The 19,627-nt window shown below is 34.1% G+C and overlaps 3 protein-coding genes across 3 annotated transcripts; all 3 read right to left on the bottom strand.

Moving 5' to 3' along the window:
* Positions 1-368: 368 nt before the first annotated feature.
* LOC128230184 (intraflagellar transport protein 22 homolog) lies at positions 369-10,360 on the bottom strand. The gene is made up of 6 exons (XM_052942241.1): positions 10,228-10,360; positions 6,597-6,679; positions 6,228-6,320; positions 5,517-5,615; positions 4,881-4,981; positions 369-917 (listed from the first exon to the last, which is right to left on the bottom strand). Exons 1-6 carry the CDS (start codon positions 10,264-10,266, stop codon positions 763-765), a joined length of 570 nt encoding a protein of 189 aa, XP_052798201.1. The 5' UTR covers positions 10,267-10,360; the 3' UTR covers positions 369-762.
* Positions 10,361-12,973: 2,613 nt separating this feature from the next.
* On the bottom strand, positions 12,974-14,766 carry LOC128233049 (nucleotidyltransferase MB21D2-like). Its single transcript, XM_052946920.1, has one exon. It carries the CDS (start codon positions 14,299-14,301, stop codon positions 13,507-13,509), a length of 795 nt encoding a protein of 264 aa, XP_052802880.1. The 5' UTR covers positions 14,302-14,766; the 3' UTR covers positions 12,974-13,506.
* A 1,839-nt stretch (positions 14,767-16,605) lies between these two features.
* On the bottom strand, positions 16,606-18,604 carry LOC128233024 (uncharacterized). The gene is made up of 3 exons (XM_052946878.1): positions 18,522-18,604; positions 17,229-18,218; positions 16,606-17,073 (listed from the first exon to the last, which is right to left on the bottom strand). The coding sequence occupies exons 1-3, from the start codon at positions 18,590-18,592 to the stop codon at positions 16,884-16,886; spliced, it is 1,251 nt and encodes a 416-aa protein (XP_052802838.1). The 5' UTR covers positions 18,593-18,604; the 3' UTR covers positions 16,606-16,883.
* Between the last annotated feature and the right edge of the window lie 1,023 nt (positions 18,605-19,627).

Here is a 19,627-nt window from a genome sequence, read left to right as displayed (position 1 = left end):
CAAATATCAATAGGGGGTCACCAACTGGTCAAAGGTAAGTTACACATGCACCAATAATGTTTGATGACACCAGTGTACAAACATGGTGTCATATAGATCAAACATTGAATCTTAAACTTTGTGCCTGGAGTGTGTGTGTGTGTGGGGGGGGGGGGGGGGGGGGGTAATTCCAGTCTTTGACTAATCTGCAATCATCATCATCATCATCATCATCACCACCATCATCGTCAAAACAACCACCACCACCATCATCATCATCATCATCACCACCATCATCATCATCATCAACATCATCAACATCATCATCATCATCATCATTTCTTCACATAGTTGTTTATTCCTCATGTTCAATCAATATAACCAGAAGCTTCTACAGTACACAACATTTAATGAACACTACAATACTACAATAAAGTCGCACAAATAGTTCTGTTTTAGTAACATGTACATGTTCATTTGTATGTGTTGGTTTGACAATGGCTTTCATTTAAAAAAGTCTTTGTATACAGATCAGTGGAATAAAAATAAATTGCTACAAGGACATTTACCATTATTGTTACCTTCTTCTTATTCATAAAATTATGTTGTTGCATTTTTACACTCTATTTGAAACAATAAATACACAAAATATCACAGTATCACAGATGAAACACAATGTTTGTCATTCAAATCACATTTTTTCAGCATCAAAGCTCTTTTAGCAACAAATGCAATGGTTTCATCACACAACCAGTCTACACATGCTCCCCTCCCACAACCAGTCTATCGGTGGTTCATGATGCTGAGTTCCTCCTGTTCACGTTTATCCGACATTGCGACTGTGAGTTTTGCAAGGAACTGGCTGAACTCGTTCCGGACTGCTTCGCCATCTTCTTCAATATTTGTATGGACAACAGGAATGTTGCTGAAACACTGGGCTGAAATGTAGACATATTGTCAATGTTAGATGAGAATAATGCTTAAAATTTTGGGCTGAAATATCATCACATTGTCAATATCATAGGAAAATATTGATAAAATGTTGCCCTAAAAAAAGAAACACATGGACAATGATACATTTTGCTGATGCTTGTCTGATTTAAAGAATTAACTCATAAAAGAAAAATAAATTACTAATGATTAAGAAATAACAAGGATGTTATTCTTATGTTATGGGCTCCTATGCATTACCAGAAATTTACTTAAAAGTGACTCTCTTATTGAAAATCAATACATAGACATGTATAACAAACATTAATCAGCTACTTAATGATAACTACTAAATAATGCATTGATAAAAAATACCAATAACAATTTTATAACCGTGTATTTTATAGCTGAAAACGCAAAATACTAAATGATTGGTAAACGCTTAAAGATTTACAGTGATCTACTATCGTCTCATAAGGTAGAAATTCTGTGTTTTGTGCAAATTTCTTTCAAATTAAACACAGTATCCTTCATAAGAACCATTGTTTTCGACATTTATTAATACGTTTTGGTAAATTAAAACAATTGTATTAAATATGGTAAATCTCATTTGGGAGTAATAGTGCATCTTTAAATTTAAGATTTGTTCATTGAAAAGCATCCTAATAATAATGTGCAAAATAATGTGCATTCGATATCACATCAATGAAATGTACATCAACTATGTATACAAAGTGCATTACATCTTATGTAAAAGAAATACACATAAATTGTGTATACAAAGTGCATTCTTTTTTACATCAAGACAATTCACATACATGTAATGTATATATACAATGAGTACATGTAAATAAGATAAGAATATTTTCAAAACATGCATGGGATGGAAAAAAAACTCATTAAAAGTTTGAACATTTAAAATCATAACAAAATAATGAAAAGGGAAAAAAATAACACAAAATTTCACACATTTGTACAAAATAATACAAGAATAAATATTCAAGGTTTAAACAAGGTTTTTTGAACATTTGACCCTGTGACATACTTGGCTCAATATGAGTCACATTTAAACTAGACCTAGATATCAAAGTCTAAGAGACACATGTTTCCAGCAAGTTTCACAAAGATTGAATGAAAAATGCAGCCAAAGTTTTTTAAACAAACACTAGAACTCCCTGAGTCGGATGTGTCGCCTGACGAATTATTTACTGTCGACATTATAGCTGTTAGATTGGCATTTTATTCTTGTGCACTGCACTTGCCCTCAATGAGATCTATCTAGCTATGAAGTTTCAAGTTGATACCTCTTATATTCTTCAAAATATGCCCCGCACAAAACTAACAAAGGGCAAAAACTCTAAAAATATGGAAGCAAGAGTAACGGTTCTTATGCACTGCACTTGCCCTCAATGAGATCTATCTACCTATGAAGTTTCAAGTTGATACCTCTTATATTCTTCAAGATATGCCCCGGACAAAATTTTAAGCATGAAAATTAACAAAGGGCAATAACTCTAAATATATAGATGCAAGAGTTACGGTTTTGTGCACTGCACTTTCCCTCAATCAGATATACCTACGGAATAAGTTTCAGGTTGATACCTCCTATAGTTTACAAGATATGCCACGGACAAAACCTAAGCAAGAAAATTAACAAAGGGCAATAACTCTAAAAATATGGCAGCAAGAGTAACGGTTCTTGTGCACTGCACTTGCCCTCAATGAGATCCATCTAGCTATAAAGTTTCAAGTTGATACCTCTTATATTCTTCAAGATATTCCCCGGACAAAACTTTTAAGCATGAAAATTAACAAAGGGCAATAACTTTAAAACTAAGAAAGCAAGAGTTACTGTTATTGTGCACTGCACTTGCCCTCCATGAGATCTATCTACATATGATGTTTCAAGTTGATAACTCTTATATTCTACAAGATATGCCCCGGACAAAACTTTAAGCATGAAAAATAACAAAGGGCAATAACTCTAAAAATATGGAAGCAAGAGTAACAGTTCTTGTGCACTGCACTTGCCCTCAATTAGATCTATCTACATATGAAATTTCAAGTTGATACCACTAATAGTTTAGGAGATATACCCCAGACAAGCGAGCCGCCACCGACAAAAGTAACCCCTATTTGTCGTCTTTTCAGGCGACACAATAAATGATATATGACCTATATATACCTATTTTATTACCAGACCGGAGCCAAAATCAACTTTGATCCAGAATTTACAGTGACACACATTTTCACAAAGTTTCAGGAAATTGTGGCAGCAAGAGTGTTGACAAGCAAAATGTTGATGGCACAAGACAGATAACTCATGACAGACTGATAACAATAGCTCAACATGAGCACAGAGCAGAACTTTCAAGGTAAAAAACATTTGAACCAAAAATAATCACCCTTCTACAGATGAAAAATAAATAATCATGCTAAAATAGGTATACTGTTTCTCAACAACAAAAGATACTGACACTTAAACAAACACAATCATAATATTGTTGATTCAAAAAATGAAGAGGAAAATAATGGGGTAAATTAGGAAGGTATTGTGACGATGGGTTAAATGTAAGTCTACACAAAGGGTGGGGGCTTACCCGAGGGGTGTGCCAGACTGTTGGCTAAAGGAGGCATGCCGGGGGTGAAATATTGAAAATGTAGGTAAGCGCAGGAGCTCAGTAAGTGTACAGTGATGGTAGGCACGTTATTACATTAAAGTGATAAAATGAAGATAGGTGTGCTGTACATGTTAATCTACTGTGAACATTCTTAGTTTAAGTGAGCTTTAGGTCAACATGTAGCATATTGGTTGTGTTGGGAATCGCACCAAATATTAATCAATCATCGGAGATTGAAAAATAATGATTGATTTGAAATGACGTATTTTCATTCTTATAGAATCATTTTGATAGATTTTTTGTATTTTAATTTTTTTGCTTCATTTTTCTAATAATACATATTTCTACATGTATTTTCAGTTTTGCTTAAATTACATGTAAAATTTCACCAAAAAGAATTTATCATAATAAAGTTCCAAATACATCTGTGAGTGTGACACTTGTGAAGTTGTGATTATTATATAAAGTTAATAGGGGTAAGATGTATAAGTTAAAGCTGCACTCTTACAGATTGAACGTTTTTATTTTTTGTCTTGGAACTAGCCAATTTTTGCAAAAATTCATGGAAACCAGTTATATACGACTGTTGACAAAAAATAAGATCGCAGATTTTTATATTTAAGAACAAAAAATGATGTTTTATGCATTTTTCTTAAACCGTTAGTAATGGTTTAAGCCATAAAACAATTATTTTCAAACAGAAATATGAAAATATGCAATCTGATCTTTAATCATTGGTTTACAGATATTTACGCAAAAATTTGCTCTTTCAGAGACAAAAAATATAAAAAGTATATCTGTATAAGTGCAGTTTTAAGAGAACATAACAACCATATTAAGAAATGTATACACATGTAGGAGTGTTAATAGCATAGGATTGTACAGATTATTCAAAAGTTGTTGAATTGAACATACTAGCTTTTAAAGTTATATAATTCTACCTTAAGACTTTGACTAGATATTCCACCGATCATCCAGAACTTTATTAAAGTTAACAACATTGTTAACAGCATCATTATTACCGTAACTTTCAAAGGTGAAATATTTTATCATGTGCCGATATATTTATTAGGATAAAAAACATAGCTAAATAAGTTGTCTCAATTCGTTTGAAAAGAACTGCAGATCATTTGTGTCCATGAAACTTTTAAAGTATTAATTATTTGAATGTTACCCACGATCCAGTTAACAACGTAATTAATGTTAACATTTTCTGAACAATCGGCCTGTGTTTAAGTGAGTGAGTCACATGTTAAAGACAGTGATACAGCCAGATATCATAAATGGAAATCTATACAGATTGTGAACATGAAGAGAATCTCCATGCAGATCAGGATAAGAATCACTTACAAAGTTGAGATCGTTCCCTGTCGGGGGCACTAGGTTTGTGGTGAGCGAACACACAACATGATGTCTCCTTAACACCTTGCTCTTCTATGAAGTAATTATACCTGAAAATATTAGACAATGTTTTTTTTTATACTTTAAAATATTAGACAATGTTTTTATACGCGAAAATATCAGACATAGGTTCTTATACCCGCAAATATTAGACAATGGTTTTTATACCCGAAAATGTATTAAGACAAAAGTTCTATATTGAAATGATTAAAAAGTAACTTGTGAACATGAATGAGATTGCAAATATGTGCAGGGACTTACATTGTTTAAAGAAATCTATGTGAATACAGAGTAACCCAAGCAATCACCTATACTTAATACCTATAGTATTGACTATGAATGAATGTCAATGTATACATTTTAAAGGTATATGACCTAAACTGTTAAAATGATCAGGTCAATAAAAGATACAGTTTTATATTTTAAAGAAATAAAGGTACACACTTGATGCCTAAATTACAAAGATTTTCATTCTTAGTATGTCATTCCAAGACCTCAGTCTTGGTAAAAGAATTCAATTTTAACAGTTAAATGAACTAGAGCCATCAAAATATGTAATTATCTGTGTATTGTTATATCATTCACCAGCTTTCTAACTCCTTGTCATGGTTTTGTTGGTCAGGGTTATACACAAAGACGATTCCTGTCGTGCCCCTCGCAAATGCTGGCCAGCAAGCCTCAAATCTGTAATTTAAGGATACGAAACATAACTATGTCACGCCATCTACTTTATTATCATCATTGACCTCAATCCTGAATAAATCTGGGGTATAACTCGACATTTTTTAATGACAAGTTATAGTCCCTGGCATCATGTGTGAATTGTCTCTTAAAACTTGTGTACCATGTCACATTTGATTGTCTTGAACATTTTTCAAATTATGAACAAGGTTAATATGTTTGCACACAACGCTGCCTACAACACCAAGGCTATGACAATACCAATTCATTTTTCATTCAAAAGACAGACAAGATAAAAAAAAATGATTTTTTTTATGATGATAGTTCTTCCTTATGTGTAATAATATTAACATGAAGTTTTCAGGTTCTTCCAAGAAATTTAACTTTGATAACTTTAATTAAATGTAACATTACTCATTATAAAACAATGATACAGCAGAATGTTTTGCACTATTACTATCCACTATCAATCATATCAACATAATAATCAAAGAGTAGGTAAAGTTGCCATTTAATGTGGATTTGCTTTCTACAGAACAATTATTTACGATGTCATACATTACTATTTTTTTTATAATATTTTAAAAATTTCAATTAAGATTTATAAACACATACTTTTTATCTCCACTGCAGTCCCACAACTCAACCTCCACGGTCGACTGTCGGCCATGACCAGCCGTAGGGTTGTGATTCTCAAACTCCAAAATCCTAATATGCAAATAACACAAGTGAATAAATACATTAGTGATTTATTATACTATTTAAGTATTTTACAAAAATAGGCAAGCGTGAACAGGGGCATCAGGCACACACAGGTAACCCATTGCATAAGTCTCCATTCATTGAAAAATTTGACTCTAGTCCACATAAGTGGACAACAGAGAGTCTTTGACGGAAATTCATACTTGTCAACCTAGTAACAGGGACACATAAGAAATTTTAAAATGTTTTTGATCATGTATAAAAGAAAGTTACAGGACTGACCTGCAGCCTTGTGTTGGATGGTATTCCCCGCTCGCCGTCTCAGTAGCATCAGCCAGAAAATTGGACAGCGCGGTCTTTCCACTCTGGAAGCAAAGTATTGGAACACAATGAAATCAAAGTTCCAGTTTTTGAGATATATGCTGGGAACGATGTGCATTAAAAATCAACCAACTGTCTTATAATAATAATGTTCATTATTTGAAATCTAATCAGTGTGAATGCATGTAATGATGGAATAACAGCATTTTATGGGTATTTTATATCTGATGTCAATTATAAATCTCATTGCCTTCAAAATTTTGCGGAATTGTATTAACCTATAACTAAGTTTAGCAGTTTTTTACTAGATTCTATTGATTGCATTGATGTAACGATGTACAATACATGTTGCCTTGTAGTATTAAAGATTTAATTGTTGTATAACCTTCCCTTGAATACAACCAGATTTGTGATACGTTTATTTTAAGTAGCTAATGTTTACATGTATTTCAATTCATCACTACATTACATTCTGTTGGTACTCTTTCGATGATTTTCATGAAAGGCTTAAACAATTGAAGTCAACAGGGTTCGAATTTAACTTTGAGGAGCACTCGCAAAATTTTGCGAGTGCATTTTGAGGCAACTCGCAAAATGAAAAATCAACTTGCAATTTTATTATTTGCTTTATTCCCTTACAATATTGTCTAATTAAAGAAGAAATTAACACCCAAGACCTATTATGAATATTAAAAAGAATCAATCTTGAGTAATTTAATACCCACTCGACAAGCACGCTACATATTTCATTAAGTCTATATGTATTAAAAACAATAAAATAATAAATCTAAAATAAAAAAGCAACAGTAAATGTAGCGTGGATACTGACCATGAAATATATCGATCAACGAAGTCTATTCATTTTGACAGTTGGGCGGAAATATATTCAAAGGATGATGGGGTTTACATATAGTGCCCGAAAGCGCTTAATTTAGCCAATGATTGAGCTAGGTGATTACGTCATTCGTATTAACTTTGTATTATGCACGCCTCGGAGCTTCCCGGAAAGATTCGAGATAAAACTCGGCCTTTTCCGTATTTGTTCTATTTTTGAAAACCTACAAGAGCGTGACTCCGTACTGTCTTCCTTATACTGGTAGTGTAAACATGCCACTTAACGGGTACAGGCTGTTTACACTCGACTACGTAGCGGAATTAAGTTCATGTTTATTCTACTTTCCTTTTACCATTTTGTGGTCTAGAAAAAGCCACTCGCAGAATTTTGCGAGCTTGAATAAAAGTCACTCGCAATTTCCAAATGTCGCTCGCATTTTGCGAGTATGAGAGTCTAAATTCGAACCCTGGTCAATAACATAGCAAGCGCCTTCGTCACCAGTTGCAACAGATTATAAAATGTGGTAACATTTTTTTTCAAATTTGGCAATTTACCACATTTTTTTAAAATGACCTAAGCAGCTCTCTAAGCAACCTACAAATGTACATGATAACCGATCCAGTCCCTGCAAAAATCAAGAGTGTATCTGTTGTGACTTATCCAATAATTAGGTTAAGTCATTGGGAAATTTATGGCTTTTGTGTATTAATAATGGCATTCCTTTAATGACTATGACTCTATGTAGCGAAAGTGTGACAATATTCACCATCTCATAACCGATCAAACGCTTCATATCATGTTATGTATCATGTACTTTTGTGTCTTGTATTTACATACTTACAATCATATTTTTGTGTATAAAAAATGAACATGTAATTGTATTTTAGGCTCTTAAAATGTTTTAACCCTAGGAGCTTAGGGGGCTTGCCACCTCAGACCAAAAAAAAGGGGTGCTGCCCTTGACTCTATCACGGGCCCTAGGCCAAAAAAAAAAAAAAGGTTCGTTTCCGGTCTCCTTCCCCAAAAAAAGGGTAGGTAGGTAGGCATTTTTTTTTTTTTTTTTTTTTTTTGGGGGGGGGGGGTGGGGGGAAGTGATCTAGAATAGAAGGCGGCTGACTTTTATTCAAAAACAACCATATTAACTGCGTATGAGACAATTTTAAAAGGTACTAAAGCATAAAATGTAAATACAAGTCCATTCATTTATTAAGAACTGTATAATGTGTATTAATTATAATGTATAGATATACATTTTCTAGAATATAAATGCATGTATTGTTGAACATGTTTGTCTGTATGACAGATGTCGAAAAAGAGTGCCTCAGATTTGTCAATTTTTCATATTTACCAATTTCACATTTGTGCTATAATGCTATTCTTATATTTGATAGAATATTAAAATTCCAAACATTGTCAGAAGCTGTTTTTGTCACTTCAATGATCTCCGAAGTACACCTGACCCGTGTTCACAAAGCGTTTCCATTCTCAACTGAATTAAGAGTATGAAACTTAATTTCTTATTTAAATCTCAAAAATATGTTTAGTACTAAATTTAAGACACTAACTATTTGAAAGTGATAATTAGGTACTTGTTATCTGACTTATTTGGAGTTTAAACCTGAGGTTTGGTAACACTGATATCAAAACTCAACCACTTTTATTTCAAAATTCTGTACTAGGGTCCCAACTGTCATACTACCTTTATAAAAGCAACATTAAAAACTTGTTTATTTTTAATTCCTTTAAAGTGGAACTCCTTTAAAAATTGTACCAAGGAAATTTAATACAATTTGGGAATTATTTTAAATTTTATATTAAATAAAAGTCCTTCTACAAGTGTTTTCAGGCCGAATAATTTCCTACCGAAGCTCATTCCAACGAAGTACCAGAACAAACTTATTTTCACAAGCTTTGCAGAATTAACATTAATAGCAGAATATGACAGTGACAAAAAGACAAATACAAGTTTAGTTGATAAGACACAGTAATTCATTGCAGGTGATATCTTAAAAACATGGCCATTATTTTGAAATTTGAACGAAAAATATATGGTTTGCCAAAATACAAACACTATACCTTCTGAAGTTCAACATCAAAGTTTGTTGCACCAGACATTTCCGTAGAGCATTTTATCGTCACGCTCGATTTACCAACGTTCGTATCATGGTAGATATGCCAAACATCTTCAATATTTTTATTGTTTGGCAGGCTTACTAAAATATTTTTATCGGTTTTATTGTGGGAGCAACGTTTCAATTTCAGTCCCAACACTGACGAACTCGACATGGGTGCCGCCATTTTAATAGACTGCTTATCAAATTACCGAATTCGAAATGAGACCAAAGATAAGAAAATTAACGGAAAGAAAGTACCGAAAAGTACTAAATATGCGCGCAGTTAACTTTTACACCAATAAAAAGTAAAGGGTCGGCGCGGAAATAAGAGGATCGGTCGGGCGACCGGAAACAGACCTATTTTTTTTTTTGGCCCTAGACCACTGGCATTGTATATGAAAACTTCAAAACCCAGATGGAACCCTTAATTTATCACAAGAATACAGGTGATCAGTATTGGGATCTTCTTGATATTGACCAAACCTGCTACATGAGTCAATGCTTCAACCACAGCTTCACATGATGTTAATGTAACGCTGTTAATTATAAAAAAAAAAATTTGCCTTCCCAGGCTTTTGCACGGGAAAATAAAGGTATCTAAGGGTAGAGGTAAAACAAAATCAAACGATTAAAATGAGCTTACCTCACAAGGTCCTAATACTAAAACCTTTGCCTTAAACATAGTAAAATATGTATAAGAAGCTTTAAAGTTACAAAATGACAACAAAAGTTTGAAGAAACAGGAATGCGTCTATCGATATGAAAACTTCCGGTTTGGTATAAATTTTAACTTTTATGTATAATCGATCGAAGAGCATATAACCAACAAAACGGCAAATAGCGAAACGGTTAAAGTGTATATCCAAAACCAATGTGGGGTTCTAAACTTCGTAATAATACTAATAATAGTATGAATAGTTATATATTGTTTTCACAAAACCTTGCAGCAATATAAAAATATTCTGTTGCCTTTTAAACTAAACCTTTTAACCGTGATTTAGACATCGGCGTAATCTAACCTAGCATTATTCCACTTCACAAAAGAGTCGTTGTAATCAAGCTTGAAATCATTCGTTAATGAAGAGATTGATGATTGGGTGTGCTCTTCAATTGTAATATATTAGTAAAACAAGTTTGTGTTAGCGCACCTGTATTTCACTCTTTCTTCATCAACGACTTCTTACTGTTTTTGAGAGAGTCGCGTGGTTCCGGTAATCATATACAAATATAACCTGGATTAAGTTTCTGTTTTTTATTGCGCAAATGTACATTCGTATAAAAATGACATATAAATGCATATCATGCAATACCAAACCATTATATCAAAACATGTTTATCTTACTCTTTGTATGTCAAACCCGATTAAAATTTGTGACTCATTTTCAAACAACAAAATAACATGGCAGAAATTTGAGAAAGATGGTGTGTATTTGCCGTTTTGAAATAATGTTCCTAGCATAAACGTAAAATTCACTATGAAAAAATAACTGCTAACTTAAAAAGAAAAAGAAAAATCTTATAAAACACAGTATTTTATGGATATTTCATTCAAATATGCCAGTCACTAAGGAATAATTACTATATACTAGAGGAGTTTTACTAAAATGATAACTTTTCTAATTGTTGCCATCGTCTATTGTAGGTGTTGATGTTTTTCTTACGACTAGACTCAATGTCAGTTCTCTGATATATGCTGTTTTTGAGTGGAATGCCCAGACTAATTAAAGTCTATAAATAATTAATGATTGCAAATATTGAATTACATATTACCTGTGCTAGCATTTAGTTAAACTCAACCAGGGTGAGCGAGTGGCATACGTAAATGATTTCGTGAGACATATCGGAAAATAGAATAACGCCATATCCGGTGCTACAATGACATCGTTGTATTTATATTTGCGTTCGCTAAACGATTCTAATGAAATAGACTGGCGTTTGGGGTGCGTTGTGCTTTCAAAGGGTCTGTCTACCGGCATGCCTTTACAACCGTAGGTCCGTAACGTCGCACATCTCACCGGGGCCATATTTACAAACGTCGTTCATTTTACCGGGGCCATGTTCACAACGTCCTGCATTTAATCACGGCCATATTTACAAACATATTGAGTCTGTGATTTTTAATTCGGACTCAGAAATGCAAATTTTAAAATGCTACAAAACACAATTAGCAAATGTTTAAATACACACGCACACATGCACATACGCACGCAATCACGCACGCACGCACGCACACACACACACACACACACACACACACACACAAACAAACACACACAATGAACGTTTCACATAGAATCTAACATGAATGTTGACTCTGATTTTGTATGTATGTGTGCAGAATCGTGTAAATAATGAAATTATTTCATAAAAACGTATCTTCATGCAACGGTGATGATTACAATCAACCAATTACGTTTACAACCTTTTGTCTAATCACATTACTAATGCTTTTAAAAATCGTTGATTCCAAAGACATTATTTGACAGTACATATATATCAACATTTGTTGGATGGCTCCGTCCGTATCTTAATTTTAGCACTTTTAATAATTTGCCACAATTTATTTCGCTATATTGAAAATCCGTAAGAAGTGCATTTTACAAACTGCAAAACAGTACCTTTAAATTCATTAAACTTTCAAGCTGATATATACTATACACCTAAGTGTATACTATATATACACCTAGTGTGTGCTTGTACAACTGTCACACGCAATTTATTCAAAGTGTATTGAAATTTAATCTGTACACTGTCCTTTAGAACTTAAGTTAGTTGGAACGTATTACAGATAGTTAAATATAGTAATTGTACATGCACGGTCCGGTGCACGGTGATTTCAAAATATATAAGTTGTGTAGTCGTTTTAATGAGATACGTCAGTCGTTTTAACGAGTTATTGAGTGGTTTTAACGAGTTATTGAGTGGTTTTAACGAATAACTAAGTCGTTAAAACGAGATACGAATTACTTTTTTAAGGGATAAAAAATAAACATAATATCACCTCTATAACAGCGTACGTGACCGTGTTTTACTTGTTTTATTTTTAAACCTTATAATACTGCTTAATTTTAAAATTGATTAAATCACTTATTCAATAATGACCGCTTTGTTCTCTTTATTTTCGTAAACTTTTTTTAATCCTATCTCAATATACCGACCCTTTTCACTAAACTTAATAATTCCTGGGACACAAGCTGTACATGTAGTTTAACATTTACACATTTATAACATATATGCACACACGCTAAGGACAATTCGTCTAGTGTACTGGACATAGCACTTACAATAACATACTGACTGATGTAATTAGACCATTTGGCTCTTAATGAACTATATAATGCACATACAAACTACGGAGAGCATAAATGCAAATCTAATAAATGGTGACATTTGACACATATATGCTGTTAGATATTGCAAAAACACAAACGGTGAAAAGGCGTCTATATTTTCAAGAAAACATGCTCATAGCCATACATGTAACGGATTAAAACGTGCAATTCTGTCATTTTATATTTTATGGTATCGATATATAACACTCATCTGACACTTTACTGAAGAGTCAATCTGAGAAAAGATATCTTTGCAAAAGCGTTGCACTGAAACTGACAAGGGATCGCTGAACATCTTTGCAAAAGCGTTGCACTGAAACTGATAAAGGATCGCTGAACATCTTTGCAAATTCTTTGCACTCAGTTTGACAAAGGATCGCTGAACATCTTTTCAAAAACTTTGCACTCAAACTGACAAAGGATCGCTGAACATTTTTGCAAATGTTTTGCACTTAAACTAACAAAGGATCGCTGAACATCTTTTCAAAAGCGTTGCACTGAATCTGGCAAAGGATCGCTGAAAATCTTTGCAAAAAACTTTGCACTCAAACTGACAACGGATCGCTGAACTTCTTTGCAAAGGTTTTGCCTCAAACTGACAGAGGATCGCTGAACATATTTGCAAAAGCTTTGCACTCAAAAATAAGTGTCCACACTTTAGCACGAATAAGGGGAAAAATCCACTCCCTAAAACCTAATATAAACATCCTCTCTAGTTTTGTGCGAAATAAATTGTACTTGGGAATAAAGTAGCTCGGACAAAAGCCATCATCGATCCATTTTTCGAGGGTTTGAAAGAGCTTCTCCAAACAGCCAACAATGTTTTCCTCATGCCATAGTGACCCGTCCGTGGTTTCAATCGTCCAAAACATCAATGTCTTCATTATATAAGACGACAAAAAGTCTTCATCTTTGTATTTCGTTTGAACAAACTGCTTAACAAATATCTTCAGGGCGATCAAGCATTCTTTCTGCACATGGCTAAATGACTTCACCAACTTTGTCTCAGCAAGTCGAAATGATATTCTCCATTCAATTTCACAGTTCTCTGTCAATGTTATTTTGGACGATATTGGTACAACATCAAACCCCGAGCTTACTATGTCTTTAACCAGCTCTGCACTTGGCCAATCGTTGTCTCTTTTTCTCTTTCTCCATTCCTCAGCTGCAAGCGGCCATTTTGGAACGCGCATACTGTACACCACGTCAATGCTGAACATTCCAAAGTAAGTTTGGGTAAAGGCAGGACCATGGACTGACCACTTCGGTAGACACTTATTAAGCTGTTTGTAAACAGTTAATCCCTGGTTTGCGAAGTATCCCGCAAATATTTTTCGATTCATGTAGACATTTCCATCTGGTCGACAAACGAACGCGGCTCGCATACACACAATTTTTTCTATCTTTCTTTCATACGGAAAATGGGTATGTCCATCAATAACCTTAGCATCACATATAAATATATCTTTATTGAGTTTATTTTCAAAGCTTTCGAGTCCGTTTGTTTTATTCCGGATACAATCTATTGTGGTGTCATATAGCCGAAGCCAACAACAGCCAGGAGGTATTCGCTCGTCATCCGATACTACAATAAATGCTCTCCTTTGCTCTTGTGGAATGTCTTCTGGGTCAGAGTATGCATATCCCTCTGAGGCTTGAGTAAAGTCTATATCTGAGCTATCTGTGCATGTTCCTTCAGCATAGCTACCTACTATGTCAGCCCAAGCACCATCACAGCCAAATATACGCTTATGTATGATGTTATTATAAAACCAAGCGTAAAGAGCTACAAGTCTGATTTTAAACGGAACATTTGTCAGTTTTGTCAAAACATTGTGAATTTTCTTCGACCGCTGTGCTCGTCTGCTTTCAGTTGATTCATCTGGAAAGTCTTTAAATTGTTTTTTTAGGTATTCCGTTTATTACTAATAACGAAAAATCCATGACACTTCGACAACTTAATCTTACGTCTTACCTTATGCGTTCTCGGATCTAAACTGTTTTTGACTAGTTTCGTTTTAAGTGGAATCCCAAAACTGAACTTGGTCATAATTTATGATTGTCAAACATGGGATTGACTTAACCAGTAATTGACAGGATAAATTACATTTTCTGATCACTTATGCGTCTATCAATGTGAAACTTATCAAGTCGAGCGAGGGGCATACACACATGATTTCGTGATACATCTTGGAAAATAGAATACCGCCCATCCCGTTGCTAGGGACATTGATAGCGTTGCTTTTCCAATTGCTGTCGATGAAAACAGTCCTATTCGAATATAGACTGCCGATTTCAAACTTGCTATATGTGCTTCCAAAGGAATTCCGAGGGAATTGTCTTCCGGTATCTCTTTACAGCTCTATGACCATAACGGCACGCATTTCGCCGTGGTCATATTAGCAAACGTTTCGCATTTCATCGTGGTCATATTCGCCAACGTCACGCATTTCACCGTGGTCATATTCGCCAACGTCACGCATTTTATCGTGGTCATATTCGCCAAAGTCACGCATTTCACCGTGGTCATATTCGCCAACGTCACGCATTTCACCGTTATCATATTCGCCAAAGTCACGCATTTCACCGTGGTCATATTCGCCAACTTCACGCATTTCACCGTGATCATATTCGCCAACGTCACGCATTTCAACTAGGCAATATTCGCCAACGTCACGCATTTCACCGGATCCATGTTAATGTTACGCATTTCAACTGGGCAATATTCGCCAACGTCACGCATTTTACAGGGTCAATATTCGCCAACTTCACGCATTTCACCGATTCAATATTAATGTCACGTATTTTACCGGGGCAATATTTACCAATGACACGCATTTCATGGGGTCCATATTCACTAACAGTCTAAAACTCAGACTTAGAAATGCGAATTTTAACATGCACCAAAACACGTGAAAACAATAAAGCAAATGATTTAACACATAATGTGATGTGTTTGCATGAATAAAATGAAAAGTTCACATAAAGCTAGCATGAATGTACACGTTTCTTTTGTACGTATGTGAATAGAGTGGTGTATCTGATTATTGAAAACATTTTATAGAAACGTATGTACATGCATTGTTGGTAGCATTGAAAAGCTACTAGTATATATAAATACATGTAATACTGACGCAATGCCACCGGAAGTGACTGTTTGTGTTGGTGTTGCCTATGGAAACACGAGATAACTGATATATTGTTCATTGTCAACGCATTGTAATAAAAACCCTAAACACTTTGTTATTATATTTAAATAGTGAGATAAGATGTATGCACTGAATTCTTGAAGTGACACCCCTAAACACTTTGTTATTATATTTAAATAGTGAGATAAGATGTATGCACTGAATTCTTGAAGTGACACCCCTAAACACTTTGTTATTATATTTAAATAGTGAGATAAGATGTATGCACCGAATTCTTAAAGTGACATATAATCATGTATAACAAACATCAATTTTGACTGATAAATCTTTAACTACTTAGTAAATAATGCATTTATGGAAATTATTAATTACTGATAACAAGATTGTAACCGTGTATTTAATAGCAGAGAGCGCAAAAATATTAAATGATTGGTGAATGCAAAAATATTCACTGTGGTTTACTATAGTCTCATAAGGTTGAAATACTGTGTCTAATGCTCATTTCTTTCAAATTTAACTCGGTATCCTCGATAAAAACAATTGTTTTTACATTTATTCATCCTTTTTGGAATATTGAAATAATATTATTTATTATGGTAAATCTTATCTGTGAGTAAGAGTGCATCTTTAATGTTTTGCTTTATAAAAAAACCGTTCCATTTATAACTAGCTATTGATGTCATCTTGGTTATCGGGCCTTTTGTTTTTCCCTGCTTGGTCTAATAGGTCGGAAGGTTTTCCATGAGAAATGGTTTGTGTGTTGTTGTTTTTTCAACTGATTAAATTCCATGCGTTTCCACGCATATGATAAACTTTAATCAGCGGTGTCTTAAGTTTGGGTTGAGTTCGAAATCGTACTCGATGGGGACTCTCCTATAGTCACCATTGAAATGTCTGCGACATTTGCCACGGATGTAGAAGATGAGGATCATCGTAAAAGCGCCGAGAAACACTCCCCCTACCGTTGCAGATGCAACCGATGAACCCGTGTAGAAATTGCCAGAGAGGCTAAAATAATAAAAAAAATAAACGTGTTCATTGACCTTTGATATCCCATAGATTTACTAATATACTGACAACATGTAATAGAATAATGTTTTATGTACTAATACCACATAATTATTTAAGCGTTAAACTAAATTGTCATGTATTTAATTTCTTACCTATTGTCGTCACATACACATGGGTGAAGTGTTATGTCGTCGGTTTTGAGCTTCGGTTCATTTGTAAGTTTGTGTGAAAAAGACAATGCAGGCACTGTAATTGCTCTTGCTGTTGCTTGAGTCAGCGCACTTTTCAACAATGTTGTTGAAGTACTTGAAGGTATGAAAGGTTTAATTGTTGTCGTCGTCGTTGTTCTTCTTCTTGCTTTTACGTTCGTCTCCGTGAGTGATGAGGAAGACTTGGTTGTGACAATGGACGATGATGGCGCTGTTACTTTGAATGTTGTGGCTGTTGAAAATATTGTTGATGATGCCGCTGAGAATAATGGGGAAAAGGCCGAAGATGATGATGATGATGGTGGTGATGATGATGATGATGATGATGGTGCTTGTGCCTGCGATGGCAATGATGGTGATGTATTGTTACCAGATGTCATTATCGTTGTTCGATTTCCAGATATTTCAGTCAATTCATTTTCACTACTTGTATCACTTTCCGTGGTCGTGGAATTTGTGCCAACATGGTCATTGTAAGTTACATTAAAAACTGTTGCGGTTGGTATGGTTCCATCTAATCCATCGCCAGCTAATGTGTTTGTTTTCTGATTTGGGTGTTCTTCCAATTTATGATCCTTATTGATGGTGTTGTTACTAGATAATGATGTATTGTTACCAGATCCCATTATCACTGTTTGATTTCCAGACAATTCATTTTCACTACTTTCATCACTTTCCGTGGTCGTGGAATTTGTGCCAACATGGTCATTGTAAGTTCCATACGAAAATGTTGCGGTTGATATGGTTCCATCAATCGTAACAACTCGGCCATCTCCGGCATCATGCCGATTGATGGTGTTGTTACTAGCGTAATGAGGATGAACAATCAATTCAGTTTTGGCCCTCCTGACTCTGTATTCCTGGGCCATTTTCATTATTTGTCTGATTTTAAGAGTCTGGTTTTGAATAGCCTGATGTTCATTGATCTTCGCACTGAAAAGAAACACTGTTCTGTAAGATTCTTATTTGATTTTTTTATTAACAAAAACAGACAAACATTTCATTTTTTTTAAAATATATCATGGTGAAGATACGCTAATAGTGTAAAAAAAACTAGATTGCGCTATTTACCATTTACGGAAATGAACAAAAAAGTCGAGTGTGTGTTTTAAAACCTGTATAGCAAAACCTGGTTATATATTTCTAATATCACTTATTTTGTTTCTTTCAACTTGAAGACATTGGGCGTCTAGTTCTGTATCATACATACTTAAAACATCAGCAAAATACACTTACCAAATGGTGAAGTTATCAAAGAACAATACAATAACACAAAGGTATTTTGTAATGATATGCATCCTTTTCATATTATATAAACCTTCATTGACACGAGATGACGATATATTTAAGTTTTAATATTGGTGTGTACTATTTTATCTACGTGATTAATATTTATATTTATGTTATCAATAACTTGATAACATTGGTATATGCATGTGCATATACAATTTGATAACGAGGCTATTGAGTAAAGATAATATCATTTTCTTTATTTTGTCCTAATCATTCTTTGTCATACCGTGGCTTTATGTAATATATTTACGTGTTAACAAATGATGTTTACTATCAGCCTTATTTCATGTGATTATTCTTTTGAGACTGACAACATCCAACAAAAGTCATTGGTCGGCGGAACGTTATGAAGAAAGCAGAGGAGACCACATTCGTAACAACTCGGCCATCTCCGCCAAGCTTCGATGTAGACCAATTGGATACTGGCCGAGGTGAAACATTGCATTGAGGAGACCACTTTTCGAAATTCGTGACAATCTCAGTGGCCATTCAAACAGCGTAGCCTTTATAGTTATTATGAATACATAAATTAAATCAAAATTATTACCTCCAATTGAATTTTTATCATCAAAAAGATTTTACAAACAAATTTGAATTATAAAATGTATAACAAACATATAGTGGATAATTGTTTGTTTCAGTGTAAGATCGTAATGTAATTCACCCAGTTAGCAACAAAAGATATATTTCACGAGTGGCTATATTGCTATCTTACACTGAAACAAACATTTTTTTTTAAATTTATTCCTAAATTTGAGTTAATATTCATTCAATTACACTAGTTTAGAAAAAACGTGCCAATTTGTACGCGCACGTAACTTCATTTCTAAAATGACGTCCTTTGTGTTCCAGCCCTGTGCGCGCTGACGTTTGATTTGGAAAAAGAGATCTGGCTGAAATGTCATTACAGAGAAATATCAATTTTATATTGTCACTGTTTGAAACAGTAAAATATCAATTTAATTTCACTGATAAATTGCTATAAATCACCGAAGCATATAATAAATGTTGTTTTTTAAAGGGTGTGGCAATATTGAGCCGCATCGCGC

Source organism: Mya arenaria, chromosome 4 (assembly GCF_026914265.1).
Source record: "Mya arenaria isolate MELC-2E11 chromosome 4, ASM2691426v1".
Taxonomy (NCBI): domain Eukaryota; kingdom Metazoa; phylum Mollusca; class Bivalvia; order Myida; family Myidae; genus Mya; species Mya arenaria.
This window is presented reverse-complemented; position numbering and strand designations above follow the sequence as displayed.

Coding starts and splice junctions, on each gene's coding strand:
- LOC128230184 (XM_052942241.1), bottom strand. CDS start 10,266: ATGTTTAAGGCAAAGGTTTTAGTATTAGGACCTTGTGAG. Junction 6,680..10,227: donor TAGTATTAGGACCTTGTGAG/GTAAGCTCATTT, acceptor CTTTGCTTCCAG/AGTGGAAAGACCGCGCTGTC. Junction 4,982..5,516: donor GACAAGGAGTTAGAAAGCTG/GTGAATGATATA, acceptor TAATATTTTCAG/GTATAATTACTTCATAGAAG.
- LOC128233049 (XM_052946920.1), bottom strand. CDS start 14,301: ATGCGAGCCGCGTTCGTTTGTCGACCAGATGGAAATGTCTACATGAAT.
- LOC128233024 (XM_052946878.1), bottom strand. CDS start 18,592: ATGAAAAGGATGCATATCATTACAAAATACCTTTGTGTTATTGTATTG. Junction 18,219..18,521: donor TTTGATAACTTCACCATTTG/GTAAGTGTATTT, acceptor GTTTCTTTTCAG/TGCGAAGATCAATGAACATC. Junction 17,074..17,228: donor TGTGTATGTGACGACAATAG/GTAAGAAATTAA, acceptor TTATTATTTTAG/CCTCTCTGGCAATTTCTACA.